At 35.6% G+C, this 26,140-nt stretch overlaps 1 protein-coding gene and 1 pseudogene across 2 annotated transcripts in view; both read left to right on the plus strand.

Annotated features, from left to right (window-relative positions):
* Nucleotides 1–3,450: 3,450 nt before the first annotated feature.
* Nucleotides 3,451–26,140, plus strand: part of LOC123543339 (NXPE family member 1-like) — a 146,815-nt gene continuing 124,125 nt past the window's right edge. The window contains exons 1-2 of one of the 2 annotated variants that reach the window (XM_045329420.2): nt 3,451–4,068; nt 20,624–20,748. In XM_045329420.2, the coding sequence (XP_045185355.1) occupies nt 3,908–4,068; nt 20,624–20,748 (286 nt within the window). In that variant the 5' untranslated portion in view covers nt 3,451–3,907. The remainder of the gene's footprint in view (nt 4,069–20,623; nt 20,749–26,140) is intronic. The other variant, XM_045329416.2, reaches the window with a different exon arrangement.
* LOC123543379 (U2 spliceosomal RNA) lies at nt 6,965–7,085 on the plus strand (annotated as a pseudogene).

Here is a 26,140-nt window from a genome sequence, read left to right on the forward strand (position 1 = left end):
ATCAAAGAAAGCAACTAGTGGAATCTGGAGTTATTAAATTAACACAAAAACAGAAACAAAATGGCGGCTTTCTGGGTATGCTGGCTGCTAGTCTAGGGATACCTTTGATTACATCTTTGAAAAATGACATGGTCAGGGTATACAGATTGATTCTCAACGGAGGCCTTACAGGCGAATTCCTATAGTAAAAAAAAAATAAGATTTATAAACAAACCAATTTCTAACTTTGAAATTGAACAATGGGTAAAACAATTAAAAATTAAAAACTTTAGGGGTGTATTTAGTAGAAATAATTTACCAAGAGTAAAACTCTCGGAGACCACAGGTTTACCAAAATCAAAAGGATTAAAAACCGAATGTGGAATAATCAATTTAGATGACTCTGTTGGACCTGGAACACATTGGGTTTGTTACTTGAATACTTTGTACTTTGATTCGTTTGGACATCCTCCACCAAAAGAAGTAATTAATTATATCCCAAATGTAAAATACAACAATGTTCAATATCAAGACGAAACAAGTACACTCTGTGGATATTATTGTTTATTTTTCATTAAAATGTTACAAGACAAAATACCGTTGTATGATTTACTGTATAAAATACTAAAAGTTAACAATCAAAGAGTAAATGAACAAACAATTATAAATTATTTTAATTAATAAGGACAAAACTATTGTAAATTGTTTTTAGTTGAAGTTTAAAGTTTCCTTCTGTTTTTTTTTTCATTTTTAAATATATGTTTTCTTCATTTGATTAAATCGGGGTTTTTTATTTGGTTTAACCAAAGAATTTCAGGGTACAAGTGTACAAAGTTAGTATTTTAAGGTAGAAACTTAGTTTCTACTAAAGTTTACGGTAAGGCCAAAGTGCACTTATAAAATCAGGTAATGGGTCAAGTGGGGTCAAAACGCTAAAATCGGTAGTTTCTATACTACTTATCTGATAGTAATTCCATCACTTTCGCATCCATAAAGCACAGAACACATTCCGAATTTAAAATATCGGTAACGTTTCTGGTTTCAATGTCTAAATTCTTCTTCCTTTGCCATTTCGTTTACTCAAGAATTTTTTGTTAGTGAATACGTATGGGTATTTTCCAGTTTCTGTAAGGGAAAATAAAAAAAAATGATTGCTGACCAAAAATCATAAAAAAATCGTAAAATCATTCAGGCATCATTCAGTAATGTATATGAATTTTGTTATCATAAAATACGGTTTATCAAAAATTAAAATCATATCATAAATGCTGTGCTGTTTATTATTGACCATAATAATACTTTATTTTCGAACTTCAATAGACTCAAATATCTTTACAACATCTTATAAAGATAAGACTTTCAGGTTTGTTTCACTTCCTGGTAATTTAACAAATGAAGGTAACGTATATGATTAATGCATTAGCGACAATACATATTTGAATGCACGGACAATAAAACAGTATATATCAATAAATGCGGTGTATTTTAACCATCGCTCAAGTCTTAAAAAGTGAAGTTAGTTGAAAATATCACAATTAAGTATTGCAGTGACTGAAAAGTAAAAATTACATGTACTTGTTAAACTTAACAATTGATGGCCCAGTGGTTTCACTATTTTCAGCACAGTTATGCTTATTAGATTGATAATTCTGTAATGCACTGCATTCTTTATTATTAATTTTGGTAAGTCATGCATTAAGACAGTTTAAAAAATAATACCAAAAAGATTCATAATACAATGTACAAGTTACAATGTACAAGTTTAGTCAAGATTGTTGAGCAACACATAATAAGAAAATTTTACACTCATATGTGGAATAAGTGAAATAAGTTTACATGTCTATACAAAGCTTCCCTGAAAATGATACAAAATGTCAATTATAGGTCCACAATGACGTAAAACAGGAACTAGCTTACAGAAAAATGATTAGGGAAAAAATAAACATTTATTCTTTCAGCCGTTATGTGACAAGCTCGAAAGTGCTTCTGGATTACCTATTTCCTACGTTTATTCCTTTAATAAATTGCAACACTAAAACACTTGAAAAGACTCACTTTTATGTAGAAGATTGGAATTAATTGCTAAATACACCATTCACAAAATTTAATGGACACAATGTGACCATGACACAATGTGACCATTCAGACATGAATCCCTAGAACATTGTAGAAAACAGGTATAAAAATTTACAAGGCACATGAGAAGCAAGCTACATGATTGCAGTGCATTTTCAATGGATTCCTACTAACAGCAAACCTGTTGAAATGCATAAAATGCATTTTTTGGAATTTGGGGCTCAATCTGACCACACATTTTCAATAGAAAAATCACCGCTTCGAAAATCTCTGCAAGGTAAAAGGAAAAACGGCAACACTCACATAGCAACATGATACATCGTTGGAACCGGAAAGCTGTTGGATGGAACATAGTCGGTAAACTATGTTCAAATATAATGAGAAATTGCAGAAAAATACAAAAAACCTTCTAGTACATGGGGGCAGCCATTAAGGTGGACACAATGTGATCATAAACAAAAGTCACGTGATCACCCGCCCTGCTTATGTCAGGCACGATTTGCAGAATGAGTTTTGTGCACCCCAGTATCTGTAAAAGATGTGTTGACCAGGACAGTCGTGCATTGGTTCTTTAAATTCATGTATTTAAAGAAATTGACAGACTATTTGTGGCACAATCAAGGGATTACATGTTATTGGTTATGTTAGTCACGCACTTCCAACATTTAGATATTAAATATTATGGTCATAATATTCACGTTTTGTTTATTTTTGCGCTCTAACATAATATATGCAGTTCTTTAAAACAGTTTTTCGGAGACGTCATGTAACGTATTTTGACGTCATTTATACCTTTTTCTACATTAAACATAGTGTTACTCTACTTAGTGTGGTATCTTGACCAGATTTCAAAATGCATAATTTTGGTACCAAAAGAAAGGGTAAACAGTGATTCATTCGATGAATGAAAAATCCAAAAATCGAAAATTTTGCCTACAAGTCCCCTATTTGCTAGACTGTGCTCAGTCATGAAGTCTAACATTTCAAACAAAATCACAACATAGTTTGACGGCATATTTAAATTCTTGCTGGTCGTTCAAACGCTCAGAAACGTAATATAATAGATAATATTAGGAAGCTTCTTCTTTTTTTATTCAGTTTGTATATGTTGGAATACTTTTATATACAAAAAAGACAGAAAAGCACTTCAGGAGAGATTTTTATGGGCTACATGCATACTCAGCGTCACTGAAAAGTTAGCACCCAACTGTCCCTTATATTTTAAAAATTACATTGAAGTGTGTTAAAAACATAATAGACCGCGCACAGGCCATGGAAAGTTGACGTCGATATTGTATAAAAAATAATGAGATAATGAGGTATATATAAGTGGTAACTTTTCAATGACGTCTAGTATATTTAGCACATGCAATATACTTTATACAACTAACACAAATGCTTTAAATGCTAAATATTGATTTGGAAAACGCATGGTAGATAATAGGATAAACGCTGAAACGAATATATTTCCAGTATTTTATTTTGCTTCTTGTTATTATTGGTTATTTATGTAGTCTTTTTACATTGCTCAATATGCAGTTTAAAATAAAGCATGACATTGCTCCAGTCTCATACGTATTACAAATGATGAAATATTATCTGCTTTTGTTTCCATTCCATTATTCTTTTTTTTGATACGTATTACGTTTGTAAATAATCTAAATTGGCTACATCTGGTTTGACTTACGAATGATAATGCTAAGATTTGCAATATAAATACAGTATTAAACACGCCATAAATTGGATGTACTTTAAATTTTGTGAATGTCACCGATTATCCAGAGCTGAACGTTTCAATATGCATGAATGTATGGAATTCTTATTGCAATAACACAAAAGTTTAAGAAATAACATGAAATTTGGATTAAGTGACTTGTTCATTTCGGTCAACAGATCTCGACAAATCGTATTCTACGTTCCATTTGCTTTACTTTTATGCGCCGTAGCGGGCTTCTTCGTGGAATATAAATTTATGCTCCAGTTCAAACAGTCGAGTCCAAGTGTTAAACTTGAGTAAGTATAATTAAGTTGTCTTGGAACATGCGTGCAAATACTTTCGATTAGAACTTTCGCAGTTTGAAAAATAATTAAAATGCAGGCTGATATCGTAAAAATTAAATGCACAATAAAATTAACTACCGGATTCGTTGTTCCGATGAGGTTTATAAATACCTTATAGACCAGTTAAAAGGTCTGTGGCAATTTTAACTACCGGATTCTTTGTTCCGATGAGGTCTATTAACACCTTATAGACCAGGTAAGAGGTCTATAACAATTTTTAGACCTGTCCTACCTCTATTCTTTACACCAAAAATGACAATGACAAAACATACCTGTAGCGGGGATTGAACTCGAGCCGCTCGGATGATAGTCAAATGCTCTAACCAGTGAGCCAAATTGTCGACACACACACACACACTTGTCATAGATTAGATTTAAAGTTATGCGTAAGAGACTGAAGCAATGCAGTAGAATCATACGGGCAAACTCGTCCGTCTAGGAGGAGAATGCTTCATGAAACAGGACATTTTATTTTACAGTGAAAAATAATGACAATGATATAATTGCAAAAGAAACAAAAAACAAAACAAAAAAAAACCCATACAAACAACACATATTTCCTCCAGGTTAATCATTAATCTACTATTGTAAATTGTGACGATTTTCTTTCTGTACAATCAACATGGAACATAAATTTAGACAATAGCCTTGTTTAATGATGTGTCTGAAATAAGACTGGTATTTTAAACATTTTTAAAGGCAGTTTTTAGGTAAAGGTAGTTGGTGGTTAACTGGTCATAGCACATTTCTTGTTTCCTGAAAAAAATGTTCTTATCTTTCTGAATGTCGTTAATTCATATCAAATTAACAGTTGATATTTTATGTCTTTAAATATTATAAGATATCAAGCACTGTACAAAGTTTTGTCGACCTGAGAGTCTTTCATTCGTGTAAACCTGTCAAGATTCCTTGATTCTATACATCCACAAGTATCTGACAACTTCTTCAGGTGAATCAGATTTGGATCATTTAGAAGAGTTATGAAACGCATACTAAACAAACCCTGTTAACTTTTGACTTTTAAGTGTGACCTTGACCTTGGGAGCTAGAGATTTGGGTGTAAACATCGTCTCATTATGATAAACATTTATGCAAAGTTTTTTCAATATCCCTTCATGGATGGCAGAGTTATGGACTGGACACGAAACAGATCATGTTAACCTTTGAACTCTAAGTGTGACCTTGACTTTAAAGCTAGAGATGTGGGTCTTGCGAAAGACACGTCGTCTCATTATTGTAAAACAAACATTTATTACAGTTACTTCAAAATCCCTTGATGGATGGAAGATATACATCCCGGACAAGAATTTACTGAACGCACACACGAACGAACACACGTACATACGCATGTCCGGATGCACGGACGGCGGATGCACGCACGGATGGACATCTTAGACAGTGCACACCTGTCAAAATTCACACCGGAATAAACTGGATTAATATCTAAAATTAATCTCTCTTATTTAACCAAATTATGAAATATTTACAAAAATAGATAAAAAAAGAAAATGCTGCAACGGACAGAAGACTGTGCTAAGTATAGTCCTCTTGCAGTAACGTCGTAGGAAGGATGTAACTAATGTTTTATCCATTCCGTGAAAACAGTTCTGTTCCGGCAATGATTCTGTCACACTTGTTGTACAAAAGGACAAAAAAATTACATATTAAATGGCAATTACCATATTCTTGAAATTTGCAGATGACATACGTTCCCCAATCTAGTTTTCAAGGAAAGTGAGGGTTTCTTCCATTTATCATTGTAAACAGCCAACAGGATATCTTTGCAAAAGCAAGATTTTGACAAACTTCACAACCACTTCGAAGTGACTTACAAACATTTGTTATAACATTTGTGGCAGTTTAGGGGGCAAGGAGCAATAAATGATCAAGTGTTCTAATACTTTTTATTTCCTTATTTACAAAAAATATGATTGAAAAATTAGTCCAAGTGGGTTTTTCCAAAATCAGTTAGGATATATGGCGTCCGATTGGAATTTTCGAAAGTCCAATAGGACTTTCCCCCATATTTTGGCGAGCTTGATTTTTTCCCGGGCGAAAACAATAAAATCTTAATAACAATTTTAAAGACATATGTGTGTTACATTTATGTTGTACTGCCCTTTTGTGTGGGTTTGGCGTTTGTATATTATATTAAAAGTGTGCGACAAGACAAAAATTTTGTATTCATGCACCTTTTCCACAAATTTGAGCTTAATCTGGTGGACGAATGACTATTTCCATTTCGTCTTAGTTCTAGTATCTCAGGTAAGATTTTAGACTCGGCCAACTACATTGAGGTTCAAGCATTGTTTATTTCACTCAATAATTACTCGTACGTAGGAGTCCTGAGTTCTATAAACAATATAATTAACCAGATGAATGTAAATGCCTTTACAGTACATCTACCAATGGGGGTAAAAACTTAGAACATACTGGAACACATACGAAACCGGCCCCTACCATTTAACTTAGCGAAGGTTTTAAGTCACACAAAGCGATATAACTCATGCTCGTCAAATCCTTACATAGAATTTACAGAAATATAAGGAAATAGCCTTAAATTCAATCATTATGTAGAATACTACCTAACTTAAACATTTCTTTAAGCAATTTATCGATTTGTAACTGAATGACAGGTCATGGACATAACCGAATTGTTTAGTATTAGTTTATACTAATTTATTTTAGCTCGATTGTGATGAAAGCTTCAAGCTTATTGTAACCACTCTTGTATCCGCTTCCTGGAAAAAACAGTACTGGTGTCATATGAGAAGTCATGGTCGTGACCCCAGTGGAGCTCGAATCCCCGACCCCTGGATTGAGCGGCCGACATCTTATCCACTAGACCATCGCTTCTCGGCATTTTGGCTAAGATCAAAGTGTAGTATCTGTTCTTATCAGCTTAAATGTTTAGTACAATCTGACTAAAGTACTTGATCTTCTAAACGAAGATCTGAGAACGACCCATTCACATTCGTCTTCTGTATATTTTTGATTTCCAATATTGCTATTTTTATTTTCGCAAATCTATTTTTGTTTGAACCAATCAGACAACTTGTTCGAATGTCAAAGAGTAAGAAAAATGTGCAGTTAATCCAGGGCTCGAACCCGGGACCTCTCATTTACAAAGCAAGTGCCCTATCGACTGAGCTAACCGGCTATCTGACATCTGTCAAAATAAAAATTGTTGATATCAAAACCCACGGCTTTTTAAAGCTTGCAGGATGTTGTAAGGTAGCTTTTAATTGTCTAGCGGAAGGGTTGTCAGAACGAGGCCATGAATAGCTCGTTGTCAGATCCTGTGCGTAGCGTAATAGGAGATGTACTTCAGTCAGATTGATGTTTAGTATTAACCTTAGATCCCCTTCCTAAATTCCAGTTTGTTTAGTTCTGCCCATTGTTTTCTCGTTTGGGGCAAACCCATTATTTTATCTGGGGACCAAACGCCGCTTTTCATGCAATTGAAGGTTCCATGTTCACCGCCGTTTGAATACATCTGCGGATGTCTCTAAATTGCTTTTTGTACGTATAGCATGTGTAAATGTTGAGTTCTGCCGTCCCGGGGCTAGAGAGCGTGGACGGTAGCATGCATTTCCACTACCGTCCATGAACAGGCTCAATCAAACCGAGCCTGCAACATTTTCGTTTTTGTCGTGTTGAGCGACCTGTGAAGTTTCCACTTTTTTCTATTTTATCTTTTTATTTCATTTAACATATTCGATTATATCTAGTAGAGACATTAATAAGCTGAAGGTATCTACTCGGAAAGCAGGACTGGAAATGCTTTTTGCGGTTACGGTTTTGTCGATAAAACCCGGTCCGGCCCAAACCACGGAAATAGCCGATTTCGATTGTACGAAAATCACCAGAAACATGCGGACTGGAGGCTAATATAACTACAAATGATATAGTACACACCTAAATTTGGAGGTACTATCTATGTTGTACCACTGAAAAGTGATCTCTGTTTTCCATAAGACCAATGATAAACGATTCAAAATTAGCTGTTTATAGTAACATAAAAGGAAGGAATGAAACAATATTTAAAGCGAACAAAAAGGGATCTGCCGAATGAAAATAAGAGAACCGCAATGCAAATCAGTATCATCACGTAACTAAGTCATATGACCTTGACTCCTAAGTGTGGCATTGGCTTTGACGCGAGCCATCCAAAACAAGTGCTCTGCACAAACCTTGGTTTCCAGTACGTGTACAGTAAGGGGATTAAGAACAGTCTCACGTTCCTACTTTTTAAAAGCCTTTTGGTAGGGATAAACGTAACACTGACATAACTATAGGTGATATAGCCGCTTTCCAGCTATGACGTTGGAGGAATACCCAGTGTGCTCTATCCGTGCATTACTCCACCGACTTCCTGTAAGCCAGCATGATGGCTTTCTCGCATGAAGAATTCAACGCCCCTAGTGAGGCTCGAACCCACACCAGTGTGGGGCAAGTGATTCCAAGTCAGCCTCTTATACAAGTCAGTGCCTTATTCATAGTGGTTACGGGTAACTGAAACCAGATTTATCCAGCATTGAAATAATCCGCACCAATATCATCATCAACATGCAAGGACGAGATATTCTTGTAAATAAATGAATGTTTTAAAAAATCCAGTTGTATATGAATTTTAATGTTTATATATTATTGATTATACAATAAGTATTGCCGGTCCATAGTATTTTTTTCTGTAATGCCTGTCAGTATTTCATCACATATTTACTGGGCTAATAAGTAAAACAATATTTAAAAAATGAAACTTTGAAAATTAATTTCTGATGTCATGTAATGTAACAATCCTGACTGGTTTGCCGGTCAATAGTCAACAGATAACAATTAACTGGTAACTGATACATGCGGTGCACCACATCGGGTCCCAGTAGATTTTACTACTTCTTGGCGGACAAGTCTCTATATAGAAATAAAAAGGGCATGTACACATTTCGCTTACAAAATTACTAAAAAGCAGAAACTTTAGATGCAAAAATATTATCAATCTTCAACAAAAAAGCATTTTTGTAATAACCATTGAATGATATTTATTTCATCTTTGTGAAATAAAAAATGATACATTCATAGACGGTTCACATACGGTTTATTTCCACTGATTTTGAAAAAAAAGAAAACATCATTGCAAAGTTGTAGCGTCATATGCCGCGTGAACATGCGATATAGTGATCAATAGGTTAAAACAAAGAGATTTTCATACTTTTTTGGTTAAAGCAAATGATTTAATCAGTTTAGTTAATTTGTGTTTGAATGTGTTATTCCATACGATTAATGTATGTTTTGAAAAAGTTCGTAATACCTGTTAATACACAGTTCTACAAATTCAATTAAATATTGCAATTAATATTTCGGTTCTAAAAAGAAACAAATGCGCATGTCTTTTTATGTTCTTGTTCTCAACTTATTTCATATAACTTATATATTGATCAGTGTCAGTTATGCCAATTATGTCTATTAAACATTAAAAGAGTAAACTTCTCTTTCGGCCGTTTAATCACAAATGCAAACTATGTGTTTTTGTACTCAATGTCCGAAGTATTAATTAAGATAGACAAAAATGCTTTTGCAGTGTAAATAAAATATCTGCATTTAAAACAGCTAGCTGGGTTCATTCTGTTGTAGTCTCTTATAGGTGTGGGAATATCATGTTCAAGAAGTCTGCCATGAACAGTCGTGATAGGATAGGGCGTGATGTTGAACCTTCCAGTCTTCCGTATCTGGTCAACAAAGTACTGTAACTCTGCCCCCCTCACCCTTATATCTGTAAGGTCAGCTCTAGTTTCTGCTTGTGCCATGAATATGCAAGATATATTTGGGACACAAGTTTCAAGAATATCTGTAGAAACACAATATTCAATTATAGTGATGCCTAGTTATGTGAAACTAAATGTTGCCTTGTTATGTGAAACTAAGTATTCTGTAATGTACACCGTACTGTTTATAAAAAAGAAAAACAAATAATATTTGTTTTTGTCTGCGAAAGTTCACCGCACTTTTATGAAAAAAGTGTCCAAGAAAATAAACCATACTTTTGTAAATAACTATCTTTGATGATTCAAACTTTAAACCGCATAAACATATGCACTGTGTATTATCCATGTAGTGTGTTACAATATTAAATCTACTGTTTATCTGCAAAATCACGCGTGCGATGTAATTCAACGCAACTTGACCGCTAATATAGCAGTGGTGTCACGTTAAGTAACGTGTATATTCAACGACGCGCCATTCTTGGCGTCACGTCTACGTAACGAGCTCTTTTATTGTATGTTACGACGTCCTGGACGTCACTTGTTGTTCTTCCGGTCTATGAAGTAAACAGTCAACGTAAAACGGACTACAGTTTTTTCTTCATTTAATGTCTCCACGATATTTTGGTGCCGTGACGAAAAACATTAGCAATGGCAACTAAACTATGATCAATCCAGAAGGGGCACAAGGGTGCAGTTACACGAATTTTGTCAAAATTCGAGATGATTCAGCAAGAAGTAGTTGATTTGGAAGAGTTGCAGACGATAGAAGATTCCCTGAGACAGAAACAGCAGACGATCACCGAGATCCATGAGAAAATCATAGATGTCATTCCAGAAGATGACGGGGAACAAATCGAGACGGAGGTATTGGACCATAATGAGTACATCTATAATTTACAGACATAGATACAGAAAGTAGCAAGTTTCAAAAAGGTAACATTTTCTAATTTGAATGTTAATTCTCAGGCTTTCCGTGTGTCTGTTTACGGCGAATCATCACAAACTAACCATGAGAATGTTATCCACGATAATTCTTCCCAAAGAGAATTTTAACCCCATCCACAGCTCTGTATACCACAGACTACCGAAGCTAGATTTACCGCGTTTCGATGGCAACATTCTTGACTGGCAGTCATTCTGGGACTCATACGAGTCGGCTATTCACACTAACCCTTCGCTCAGTGGTGTACAAAAATTTAACTACCAGAAGTCGTCTCTGAGAGGAGAAGCTGGACAAACAAATGCAGGCTTTGCGTTAACTAATGCTAACTATGACAAGGCAGTGTCGTTATTACACGAAAGGTATGGACAGAAAGACAGAATCATACAGACCTACATGAAAGCTTTGCTTGAGGTTCCCGCTTCCGTGAACACCGTTACCAGTCTGAGAAAGTTCTACGATACTACAGAAACATACATACGGTGACTTCATTCACTTAACCAGTGTGAGAGCACATATGGATCTCTTCTCACTCCTATCATCCTTCAGAAATTACCACCTGAAGTCAGAACAAACATTACACGTGCGCACGGAACATTATCTCGGTGTTTGAATGAATTAATGAAGTGTCTCATAAATGAAATTAATATTATGGACGCCGGAAGAGCATTGAATACCGGGCAAGAATTCATTCCTACAGCAACCTTCCTGACGAAATCGGACACGCGAAAGACGGAGAGAAGAAATATTCATAAACCAACCAGACCAAGTGTGAAATCTAAAAGCGTTAAAGTACCTGCCTGTGTATATTGTAAGGGAGAGCACTCAAGTACAGACTGTTTAAAAATTAAAGGTCGTGAACAGAGACTCAATATTGTAAAAGAAAAGCAGTTATGTTTTAACTGTCTACGCAGTCGCAAGGTTAGCGAGTGTAGATCTAAATTCAATTGTATGATATGTTCGCGCAGACACTATACTCGCTGCAGCTACAGCCAACCGGCAGTGAAACGTTATGCTTATCAGGGTTTGGAGACACAGAGAGACGCATACAACACCTAGATACAGCCACCGTCTATTTACAGACTCAAGAATTAAACATCTCTATCAAAGTGTTGATAGTACCTGAAATTTCCGTGCCGCTGAAAACTTACAAGAAACACGTTGGTCATCTTCCGTACCTGAAAGGACTCAAACTTGCTCATCCCATTTCAGAAGAAGATAACTTCTAGATCGAGATATTAGTGGGCGCTGACCATTACTGGGACATAGTGCAAGATACTATCATTAGAGGAGACGGGCCTACAGCTATACAATCGAGAATCTTTTGTCCGGGCCTTCTAGTACCGAAAATCAGATACAGCCATCCCCATTTCCCGTGTCTATGTTGAACGTTATGACCATGCACGTGCAGGAAGAAGTCAATCTAGAGAGATATTGGGAAGTAGAATCATTAGGAGTAGAACAGAAGTCGGTACACCAAGGCTAAGAAGAATAGACCAAACAGTACCAGAACACCGGCATTTCGTATGGGAATGGAAAGTACACTGCAAAATTACCCTGGAAAGAAAATAATTCATTTTTGCCCAGTAATGAGCTGATAAGCCGACGAAGAGCTGTTAGTGTAGTAAACTGCCTCAGAAACGAACCAGAACTACTTCAGAAGTATGGAGAGATTTTAAGTGAACAGGAGAAGAGAGGCTTCATAGAAAAGATTGCAGATGTTAAATCAAGCGAGAATACCAAAGTTCATTATATTCCCCACCATCCCGTAAAGAAAGACTCGGCGACCACACCCATACGTATTGTATACGACTGCAGCTGCAAGTCAACACGAGATTCCCCCACCTTAAATGAGTGCTTGATGAATACCCCACCCATCCTTAACGACCTAACAGCTATAATATTATGCTTCCGATACCACGAATTTGCTGTGTCCACAGATATCGAGAAGGCGTTTTTGAACATCGGTCTACATCCAGACGACCGTGAGGTCACTAGGTTCTTTTGGTTATCAGATCCGAACAACCCAGACAGTCCACTGCAGATATATCGCTTCAAGTCAGTGCTCTTTGGAGCTACGTGCTCGCCGTTTATATTAAACGCTTCCATAACAAAACACCTTGCCTTACACAGATGCGACGATACAGAACGTATTCAACAAGGACTTTACGTCGATAACATACTTACCAGCGTACCAGACGAGTCTACACTGCTAGATTTCTACACAAACAGCAGGCAACTGTTCCAGAAAGCATCCTTTAATTTGAGATCATGGAACTCAAACAATCCAGCTTTGGTGAGAAAATCAAATCCGACGGAGTGAGCGATAAGGATAGAAAGACAAAGATACTGGGCATGCGCTGAGATTCTTCAACAGACGAACTGTCATTTCCACAAAGACTGAAGGCAGCGTCAAATATTTCTCTTCTAACGAAACGTGTGATCCTTCAAGAATCATCCTCCTTTTATGATCCACTTGGATTACCTAGCCCGATCACCGTGACAGGCAAGATGTTGATACAGTCGCTATGGAAACGTAAATTTGAGTGGGACGAACCGTTGCCAGATGACATCATTACAGAGTGGTGTAAGATCAGAGAAGATACCGCGAAAGCTACCGAAACAAAGTTTAGCAGACAATACTTCCAAGGCACAACACCCAGGAAAGTAACTCTTCACGTCTTCTGCGATGCCAGCACCAAAACTTATGGCTCATGCGCATACCTTGTTTCCGGTTGTCACAGCACTCTCGTCATGGCGAAGAATAAAGTAACTCCCATTAAACAACATACCGTTCCGAAACTTGAACTGTGTGCAGCACTTATAGGCGCTAAACTTTGTCAACACATAACATCCACCATACAATGTGAAAAGGTATACTTATTGAGCGACAGCCAGATCGTACTGAAGTGGATTTCTACAACCAAACCACAGCCACAATTCGTAACCAGACGTGTAACAGAAATACATGAGTTGACAGACGGCTTCATGTGGCACTATTGCCAAACAGATTCAAACCCAGCAGACCTTCTGTCAAGAGGACTTACCTATGAGAAATTTCACGACAACAGATTATGGATGTATGGTCCTAGCTGGCTGAAGGATGAGACAACATTTCCCGGATATGAATTAATGCTGAGTACGCATACCGACAGTGAATACGAAGATACCAATTATTCCGCATGTATGACTACATCGCGAGAAATTACACCCGATCCCGGCATTTTAGATGTGATAGACATCAATAGATTCGACACATACCGTAAGCTGATACGTGTTACAACATATGTTCTAAGATTTGTGAACAACTGCAGAAATATTGAGAAGATCTAAAGACCTCTAGAATCGCACGAGATCAACGCAGCAGCCAAGCAGCTGATAAAGTACGTACAGTGCCGTCATTTTCCGGACGTGATAGAGTACATCTACCAGAATAGAAACATCCAGGTGAAAAGACCCAACCTAGTGAAACAGCTTGATTTGTTTCTTGATGACGACAAATTAAAACGTTGTGGCGGTAGAATATCTAATGCACCGTTATTACACAGCACGAGATTTCCCTACCTACTTCCTTACAATGCTTATTATTTTGGACGCACACGTTATACATATGCATTCCGGTACTGAGAGCACAGTCACCTATCTTCACCAGAAATTTTGGATTCCTAGCATTCGCCGGCGTGTTCAGAAAATTGTCCGCTCGTGTGTTACGTGCCGTAAGGTCACAGAAAGAGCATATCGAGTACCTGACCCCCACCGTTACCTAGCAACGGATTGAAGGTTGCGCCACCATTCACAGTAACCGGCATATACTTTACCGGAGCTTTAACAGTAAAAGCATCGAGCGGAGAACTACAGAAAGCATACATTTGCCTTTTCACATGTGCCAATACGCGAGCTGTCCATCTAGAAATAGTACCGAACATGACTGTAGACTCATTTATTTTGGCTCTACGACGTTTCTTCAGCAAAAAAGCAAAACCCAAGGTCATTATGTCGGACAACGCCCTGACGTACATCACCACCGCCAAAATCCTGAAGGAAGAGGTCCTTGGAACACATGATATAATATGGTCATTTATTCCCCAGCACGCGCCATGGTACGGAGGCTGGTGGGAGAGGCTTGTTGGCATAACGAAGACCTGTATCAGAAAAATACTCGGGAAGTCGTTGGTTAGCATGGAAGTACTTCAAACAATTACTGCAGAAGTAGAACGACCGCCCACTCACACACACATCTAAAGACCCCTTGGATGAGGAACCACTTACCCCTTCCTATCTACTGTATGAAAGAAGAGTTACCTCCTCTGTTTATCCAGACGACACGGAGTCCGCAGCAGACGACCTATCCCATGATTCTGCAGACAAACTTTATAGATTTAAGTCTGCAACACTTGAACACTTCTGGTCGAGACGGAAGCACGAATACCTCACAGAACATCCGGTAACCATTGAGATGATATTACGATTGGTGACGTCGTGCAGATACATGACACCAGCTTACCAAGAAATCGCTGGTCCCTTGGCGTGATTGAAGACGTTATCGCTGGAAACGATGGACTTATTCGAGCAGCTCGTGTTAGATCAAGACGAGGTGTAACTACCCGACCCATATCAAAACTGTATCCACTCGAGCTGAAGTAACCAGTTGTGCGTGATTCCTTATAGAAACCTTGCCCAGTGATTATTACACAGAACTTACTTAGTGATTGTAATAATGAATTTCTAAGACATCAGACAAACTGTAAAACGCGTGATGTCATAAGAGATCGTATTTAAATTAAAGACAGTAACACTTGTTCAACAATATGTGATTATGCAGAAGTTTAACTGACTTTCTAGTTTAACCATTATCTGCAGTTCTAAGTGATATAACATATTCTGGAGTAAGCAAAGACTGTTTTTTCTCATAGAAAGTGATTTACTATGTTTTATATTTTTGTTTGTAATTGTTCACTAAAGTCAAGTCGTACTTTGAATGCCTTGTAAATATTCTAAATAACATGTTTACGTTTAAAGATCAGCATCGTGGCTCCCGGAGTGTCACGTTAAGTAACATGTATATTTAACGACGCGCCATTCTTGGCGTCACGTCTACGTAACGAGCTCTTTTGTTGTATATTATGACGTCCTGGACGTCACTTGTTGTTCCTCCGGTCTATGAAGTAAACAGTCAACGTAAAATGGACAGTTTTGTCTTCATTTAATGTCTTCACGACATTTTGGTGCCGTGACCAGCTACTAATGTCACCAAGGTAAAATCGTTAGATAAGGTACCTTTATATTCAACAACTGTATTTCTACTCCAATAATCAGTGACCTTTCTGTCACTTACACCACACCATACATTATCAACGTTCAACTTTCAATACTCTCATACAGAGCTCAAAAGTTTAGTGTTTCAAAATCAGCACTGTAATTATTCGCAGTTGAACTCTACAACTTTACTTTCAGTGAATCAATGTAAATTTTCAAAGTCAATTAATGTTCCTTATACTCAACCATACAAGTCAAGATTCAACAGACTTTAGAATGTCTTTGTTGATGAATCACTTTAACAAGAGTATACTATTAATGTAATAATTTCATTAAAAGTCAGGCAAAAGTGTACTTATATATCAATTGAGTATCAGATACAACTCTGTATATTTGATGAGTTTTCACTAATGTAAACCACCACACAGTGTTGCTGCTCTAGTGTCACTAATTTCTGAACGTGATGTCAGAATTAAATAAAAAAAATGTTTCAGTAGGAATTACTTTGTACAAGCAAATTTCAACTTTGAAGTGCTAAATGTAATTTACTCTTCTAAAGTATACAACAAAGTGCAAAAATGCTCCAGTGTATATTTAAAGTATTTCTAAATTCAAAACCGTTAACCGCAATCAAAGAAATAATCAATTCACACCCCCGACATATTTCAATTCTGCTTTGAATCATTTATGATTACAGGAAAATGATCAAGACCTGACTTTTACAAAATAATCTACATTGAAACTAACTTCCAATGAAAATACCGTATTCTACACCAATTCTGTTGCACTGGTTAACTAACCTTACTATTCCAGATACAGTCTACAAGCTGCATGTCTATCACATGGGCATATATATAGGGCATTTATTTATTTGGCTATAAATAATGTATGATATTGTCAGTTATAATTCTCACCAACTACCAACAGGAAAGAATCAACAGAAGACTGACTTGTCATGCTTATGCACACACTAAACAACACGTTGTGACTTGTGACAACTATCACACAACAATGACACATAATACACTCCCGAAAAGTACATAATGAAATATAAAATTGATTTCAAACACCAAAATATACATGTAAACAACAATAAATTTCCTATGAAATTCAATATAATTCCCTCAAATACTCAATATTTATTAGCAGTTTATACCCACGGAACTATCCATTCACTGAAGTTTTCACTGGCTGAGGAAAGATTTTACACGTGTGACAGATGTCATCCTGAGAAATAATGTAGGTCATACATGAATGCTCAATGTGTAATATTTTACACACTTCCAAACTCCTCCATTTCACTGGTACCTCCATAGACTTTATTCATTTTGAAATAATAGTTTTTTTTTATTGTTTAGGCCTATTTATTACCAAAATTAATCCAAAAGCTGAATTCACGCATTGTTTACATTCACGTGTTTTGTGATACTTATAAACATTGGAAATGCCCTGTATAAACTGTACAGTACAGTGACGTCACTCGAACAAAAATTTCGTCGACCACGCACCACCTTGGCTTCCCAAGCCTCATGTTGGGCGCCATTTGTCGCAGTGCAAAATTATCCTGGCTGAATGTCTGGTATTGGTTCTGCTCATATGAGTTCGGGACTCGGGTCAAGGGATGACGGGGCTGGAAATACACAAATATGCACCGATATAATATTTTATTTGTCACCGACAAAATTTGAGGTCTTCGCCATCAATACCTTTATTCGAACTGCAAATACATAGAAACAGCAAAAACGATGAATGGCAAAATATAGATAAATGATTAGGCATCAACAACAATTTTCTTGATTACCTTGAAATGCACAAATATGCACCAATATAACATTTAATTTGTCAGCGACAAAATGTGTGGTCTTCGTCATCAATCCTTCATTCCAAGTGCCCATAGGTTCTGCAATTAGCTTGGAAATGTAAAATTAGAAGAGAGGCTCATCCATTTGGATACGGTTTATATGAGATGCATTGGATGAAGAATAATTCCTAAACATAACTAAATACTACAATTAGACTACGGAGGACGATAACGGACTTATAACAATAATACGACTACGGAAGACAATACGGGACATACATAACATAAACATACAGAAAACATAAACTACGGGCAGTGTATATTTGAACCTGTGACAGCTCTATCGTATTTGTTAAATTATCTACATAGGTATGAGCCAATTCGTTTCAATCAACCCGGGACATGCCGGTCACGTGAGCGGCAAGAAAAAAATTTCCACCCGTTTATAATAAACAAACGCTTCGGCGTACACCAGCCACGTGAGCTGCAAATAAAAAATATAAATTTCAAATTTATGAGCCCCGCCATGAAAAAACCAACATAATGACTTTGCGATCAGCGTAGATCCAGACCAGCCTAGTTTACCTTTTTTTTGTTGTAACTTATTGAAGATTTATACTTTCAGTAAATTTTCTTTCTTTTACACAACATATTTGTTTTTGATATTATATTATATGCGTTAAAAATAGTTTGCTTTTTAATGGGTTCTGGATTTTAAGTTAGTTAAACCTGAGGTTTTCACAGTACTTTGTAAAAACCTGTGTTGTTTTAAATTCGTAAGTAGTGGTCAGGTTATGTCATGGGCTAGGGGTCAGATGAGGTGAAAATTGGCTTAGAAGCGCGATTTATATTACTACCTTGCTGGTAACGCAGAAATAGCAAAATTCACGAGGGACTTTAGAGGTAATGCCATGTACGATAAAATGTTTAATTGCATGTTATGCACTTTCCTCTGCTTAAAGTAATATGTGTCTAATTTTCTAAACATATGATTTTTGCAATCATAATACCTTAACACATTACTATGAATGTGAAAGCAATGGAACAACTCAAGCCGAAATGTTAAAGGTCTAAACAACATGTATGCGTTATTTAAATACTGTTGGTGTGTAAGGCTTATCATTCAATAAAATTACCACTATACGCATTCGCGTTATTGTAAACAATATAATCAAAATGTTCAGAAGAATATCGTTTGCTCATTTGTGTAGAGATTTAATGTATCCCTGTATACGTTATAAATATACGTAAAGAACCTTCGAAGGGTGTAGCATAATGAAATTTCCTATTCAGAAAACGAAAAGTACTACGTCATACGCCCCTGTATATAAAATGACTCTCGTCCTGTAATCGTCGGAAATGAAATTTATGAACTTAATTTGATAAGAATACCTGTATCTGTTTTTGTGTAAGACAGGATAAAATCGATTACCTTTACTCTTGTATTTTGTTCTTACGATTCTTTCAAAAACAATGATGGAAAGAAAGTTGCTCATTACAATTAATTTCTTCTTTGTTCTTTTTAGCTCACCTGAGCACAAAGTGCTCAGGGTGAGGTATAGTGATCGCTCACCGTCCGGCGTCCGTCCGTCCGTCCGTCCGTTGTACGTCCGTCCGAACTTTCCTTTAAACAACATCTACTCCTAAACCAACAGGCCAATTTTGATGAAACTTCACAGGGATGTTCCTTGGATGGTCTTCCATACAGAATTCTGGTTGCCATGGCAACCAAAAGGAAAAACTTTGAAAATATTCTTGTCCAAAACCGCAAGGCGTAGAGCCTCTATATTTGGCATGTAACATCATCTAATTAATCTCTTTGAGGATTGTTCAAATTATGCCCCTGAGGTGAAAAGAGGCCCCGTCCCGGGGGTCCCAAATTTTAGACACATTTTAGACATATAGGGAAAAAAATAAAAATCTTCTTGTCTGAAACCATAAGACCTAGGCCTTTGATATTTTTGTAATGTAGCATTGCCTTGTGGTCCTCTACCAAGACTGTTCAAATTATTACCATGGGGTGAAAAGAGGCCCTGTCCTAGGGGTCCCAAGTTTTATATAGTCTTATATAGGAAGAAATTTTAAAAATCTTCTTGTCTGAAACTGCACGGCCTAAGCTTTTGATATTTGGTATGTTGCGTTGCCTAGTTGTCCTCTACCAAGATTATTCAAATTATGCCTCTGAGTTGAAAAGAGGCCCCACCCAGGGTGTCCCAAGTTTTACATAGATTTATATAGGAAAAAACATTAAAAATCTACAACTTTTGTAAAACAACGCTAATATTAAATAAGATACTAACATTCAACAATGGTTTAGAACCTTTATTTTATAGAAACATAATGACAAGCCATCACAAAAACATTAAAAGTGAGATACACAAAAATTGTTGTTATTATTAAGTTAAAGGTGTTTAACTGGTCATCTACAAACAGTAATTAGTATATGATAAAATTTAATGTCTTTGGTATGTAGCATCATGTAGTGGGCCAAACTAAACTCAGGTGAGCGATATAGGGCTATCATGACCCTCTTGTTTAATATGGTATTCAGCTGCGATCGACCTGGATATTTGCATCAGCAAAGGATGTATGTTCAAAAATAGTTATTTATCACCTTAAGTGTAATTGCATTTTTAAGTAATTTCATTCAAATACTAAACGTTTTTTTATCATTATGTGGCATTTAGCCTGCAAGCGCTATGTCAAAAAGGGTAATATGGATTTCATTTAATTTAATATTTGCAGAGGAGGTAATTTGAATACTTTGCAAAGACAACTGGACAATCTGTTAATTCGATACAAACCTTTCCGAGCATGTAGAGACAGCGTGTCAGCCTCTGATCCAACGCGTTCTAAAATTCAACTGAAAGGTTAGTAACCATGATCCTAAACTAGAATTTTTCATCGTATTTAGAATCAATATTGTCATATTTTCTGGTCCTGGGATCAATGAATGTGGAAGAAGGGTTGTAGGGGTCTTTCACATCTTATAACATCTGTATTAAATAGTCTTTACTAAGTTTTTCTTTTCACGTTTCCTTCCAACAGATTTTATTATATGGTTTATATGTTAGATGACCAAGTCCTTTCCTACATTATCAGAAAAAAAAAACGTCCATAATTGTTCCAGAAATGTTGATTACATTTTCAACTTTAATCAATCAACTACGAAAAGGGCGTTTAAGGGAATACCACATTTGCCTATATGTATATAGGGCAAAGCAATTCCTACGGGCAGAATTCTTTTCTGGAAAACAAGTTTGAAACAATAACATGCATAAAAAATCATAGGTACCTAGACTATTTCTTGAATTATCTGCCCTTGAAAGTAGATTTTTCAGTATTTTCTGACGTCCAAGGGCAAATAAATCACGACCAAGGCAAGTTTCATATTTTTTTTTTATTTCATTTTTCTGATTTTGATTTGATTTGATTCTCTGGCTCGCGGATTTTGCTTTTTTTCCATGTTACCACTGGCACAAATATTTACCCTGAGTGCGATGATATTTCACATTGTATCAGTACTGTGTTGAAGACTGTGATAAATCGTGATGATTTTGTAAGACCCCGCGATCTAGATGTAGAGAAAGTGTCCGCGGCGACATGAGATGAAAAATCTCAGCGGTCGCACTGAATTGCAATGGATCGCGGCGAATCACCAGGTAGTCACCGCGGAATCCAGGTGAGGTTTGTTAAGGCGAATATTTATAAACTTAACGAATGATTTTACGAAACATTTGCAAATATCTTAAAAGGTGATTAATGTACCTTAATAAAATTTTACTTTTATCAAATACTTTTTAATGCAAAAATATTTAAAATGAAAATCTCATTTTAATCAAGATAAGGTAGACTGTAATAGGAATGGAAAATTTGGAAATTTCCTTTGAATTGTTTTGCTACAATTGTATTTGGTATACAATAGTAATAGATAGATATAAAGAACTGTTTGCGATGTTTATTTTTAGCTATAATTAAACAAATCAGACATTACGAATTGATAAATGTTATTCAATAGTGTATCTAGAATTAACTTTAACATTTAATAGATTCTTATGTATACTAATTTAACATATACATTTTATCAAGCTACATGTGAGCATCAGTTAAATCTGTACACTGGTAATACATACTATCCAGCAGTTTATAAAATCATATAGCGTGTGAGTCATTATTGTTGTTGATAATTTAAAAAAAATACTTCAAATGTTTAACAAATGAGTATTTCGTACCATGTGTATCATTTTTGTTGAGCCCGCTTGCGGAAGCGAATACATAGTTGTCCAAATGGCTGTTTTGTATATATGCGTGCGTCCGTGCGTGCGTCCGCCCGGATTTGTTTGTCCGGACCATAACTTTGAAATGCATGAAGCAATCTTGTTTATATTTGGCATGAATGTTAACCTCAGTGAGGTGGAGTGTCCTGTGCAAATTTCAGGTTCCTAACTTAAAAGTCAAGGTCACACTTAGAGGTCAAATGTCAAATTCAATAACGATTTTGTCTTGGGCATTGCTTCTTCATGCATGGAGGGATTTTAATGTAACTTGGCACAATTGTTTGCCATCTTAAGTCGGCGTGTCATGCACAAAATCCAGTTCCTTAGGTCTAAGTTCAAGGTCACACTTAGAGGTCAAAAATTCAGATACAAGAATGATTTTGTCCGGAGCATTTCTTTTTCATGCATAGAGTGATTTTGATGTAACTTGGCACAATGCAATTGTTCACCATTATGAGATGGAGTGTAATGCGCAAGAACCTAGAATTACTTCCCTTTGTTGTTACTATAAATATCATATATTGCAATTTTTTTTATTACTGCTCGTAGGGAAAATTCAAGACCACTTTTCTGTATTACAACATGCATGTTATATCCAATTTTGAGGTGTTTTTTGACCTATCTCTACTGGTAAGGAATTTTATGTGGAATAGTTTTTCAAGATTTAGTTCCCTTTGTTGTTACTACAAATAACTTATATTGTAACTTTTTGCAATCTTTTTTTTTTTCATTTAGCATAAATATTTGCCTCGATGCGACAGAGTGTCGTTTGAAACTGTCAGACCTTTTGACAGCTGACGGGCTCGACGTATTGCCCCTGGGCATCTAGTTTTGTTAACTTGATCATATATCGGCAAAAATTACCAATTAACACCCTATCTATTGACACGCGTTAAAATAACATTTACGAAATATCTCGTCACTGCAAAGAATAAAACACGTAGCCGATCTCATACATGTACAGCGTAATAGTATACCGACAGACTTTAAGTGTTTAAACTAACAAAGTTTTATAATATTATTGATGAATTAATCTATCAACCACGTATTCGGCTATAGGACAATTAAACGCCTGCATGTAGTTTACATGTTTTGAACAATATACCTGGAATATAAAGAAACTTCAGATATTTTTGCGTATGTTTGTGCAATGTTTGAATTCATTTTATAACACATTTGTTTATCATTTCAACAAGTACTTCTTTATACAAAAAAACCCAAAGAGGAGTTCTTGCACCAAGTTTAAGGATTACTTTCTTAATTTTACTTTATTGCAATAATAAAAAAGTGAAAGGTATTTTTGTATTTTGCATCCCTTTTTTCCAAAACTGTCTCTATCTTTTGATTTTCAAAGATTATTTCATCTCGTAATATTTATGTACTACCTTAAAATTTAGTTATTAATATATTGTAATTGCTACATGTAAATTTAGTAATAATTTTTGTATGTTTTTAGTATTTTAGCAATAAGTATTGTATGTATACATGTATCTAGCGGAATGTCACATTTTGATTAATTTTAAAAGCGCACAGGCTGTTCGAATTGCAGTTCAAAGCAGCTGCATACATATCATAAATCTAAGAGAGGTTCTTTGATATATGCGATTTATATTCCCTGTTCATTCATATTTACTATAATCAGTTTTGACATTTTTTGCACAGGTCAAACTGAATAATCTGGTTTTATCCTTCTGTACTAAATGTCAATAGCTATGCATGGTTGTACGTTTATGATAAAAACATTAAACCATTCTTTTGTAAGTTTTTATGTAAATAAAAAACATCAATTACACTGATATGATTTTTTCATTATTTTATAAAAGGCACTCGCTACAGATTTCCCGGACGGGTCGATATTTACCACAACACCGTGCCATTTTGGTTGTGTTTCTAATCGGTGTAGTTTACTGCAGAGTGGTCTTCTGCTCATGCACGGAAGTGATTATCTAATGTCGCGTACTGCAAATTATTGTATGTTCGCATGCATTTAATGTATAACATGTATAATATACTGACTAAAGGTTAGGGTAAGTATCACCATGGTTACAAAATATATACATTTAAAGTACTTTTAGTTCAAATGTTCAATCCGACATATACTGAGTCTGGTATTATACCAGCGCCTAAACTCTGCATTGAGCACAGCTGTTCTATCCGTACCTTACCGTAACTACATCTAAACTATAGGTTTTGTTTAAAAAGGCGAAACTTTCATCGTTCTATGCATCAAATGCTTCAAACACCTTAAAATTCGCTATTAAAATCTGCCGTTTGATAGTTTTATAATAATATATATTTAAGTCATTGCTCAAACACTGAAAGAGTATTTCGTACACCTGTGTTGTATAAATGCCGCCACACCCATCGCGTTGTAATTGATTAACGAAATCAATATGTGACTTCATTTCTTTTGTTTTAGATTAGGTAGACATAACCAAAAGTATGTGCAGAGTTTGATTAAATTCTATTATGTAAACTCGATAAAATAGCAGAAGTACTAACTTAAAACTGACAAAAATATACAAAAATAGCTCTTGGGTCTGCTGAACAAGTATTCCTTTCTTTATAAAATCATGTTCTTTTGATTTCTCTGAGCATGTTTCAAATAGACATATTGTTTTCCGTTATAAAAATGCTTAGATAATCAAATTTATGCTGATTATTGTACTTTACTGAAATATATTTTAGGATTACAGAAGTTTTGAAAAATGTTTAAAATAACACCATATCTAGGGGCAAATTAAATTGAAACAAAGCTGGTGACCTAGTATTTTTATTTCATTTTTCAATACGTCATAACATGATCTTCTAATACAAAACATTTCATCAAAATCTATTATTGAAAAATAAAATACGAAACTGTAGCGAGCGTCCGTAATTCGATATTGATAAAATTGTCACTAAATGCAGATATTTACATTTTACATTATAGGGCCACATTGAAAATCAAACGTAACATATTATAAATAGTAAGACAAAGAAAGCATTATTTTAAATAAAGGTAGCTGTTATCAACTTTTATCAGTAGATAAACTTTAGATTATGAAATTACGTATAACTGAAACAATCTGTTGAAATTATTATCATGAAAGATGAGGAAAAGCCATTTATTATAAAATTATGTGTATTCCACACGATATATATATATATATATATATATATATATATATATATATATATATATATCATTGATATCATCTTTCTCTTACCTGTAAATCTCGGCGATCCACCGGAATTCACCGAAAACCACCGGCACTTCACCGCGATGCGCTTCGATATGCCATATACCGCAATTAATTGATTGCTTTTGGTCGCGGTGTAAGCTGTAAAATTATTGAATACTAGAAAAAAAACGCACATTCCCGCGGCTCATAAACGTGTCCGCGCTAGGGTCTATTCATAAGAAAGTGCGGACTTTGAAAATTCCGTGAGCCAAGGAAAAGCCCTTAAAATTAGATTTTTAAGTATTTTCTTATTTTCCAGGGCAGATAATTCAAGATCCAGCCTCGGTACCTATGATTTTTACTACATCTGTCCTGTTTAAACTTGAGTCTCAGTCAGTACACAAACTTTAAAGAATGTCTGCCCGTAGGAAATGTTTTGCCTCTATACATATAGGTAACTGTCCCATTATCCCTTAGAAACGTTTCCAGCTCTCCCTATTTTCAACATATTAGACAAGTATGAATGTAATAGCTCCCTGGTGAAAAAAGCTTTTACATCTGTAAAATAAATAAAAAAGTAAAACATATAAACGGTTCAATCTGAATTATTAGCGCGCCAATGTACGGAACAATGTGTCTGAGTTCAGTGCACCAAGAGTCTTACACTAAAAATGTTGCATTCTTCGCCATCCGTTTCAAAATGTATTTACGAGAAAAGCAGGATCATCACACCGTCAAATAGAAAGGCGTAGCGCCAAACAGTAGATGGTTCAGTAACCAAACATGCACTGTGCTTTACGAATTTGCATTGTATCCCTTTT

Source organism: Mercenaria mercenaria, chromosome 7 (genome assembly GCF_021730395.1).
Source record: "Mercenaria mercenaria strain notata chromosome 7, MADL_Memer_1, whole genome shotgun sequence".
NCBI classification, from domain to species: domain Eukaryota; kingdom Metazoa; phylum Mollusca; class Bivalvia; order Venerida; family Veneridae; genus Mercenaria; species Mercenaria mercenaria.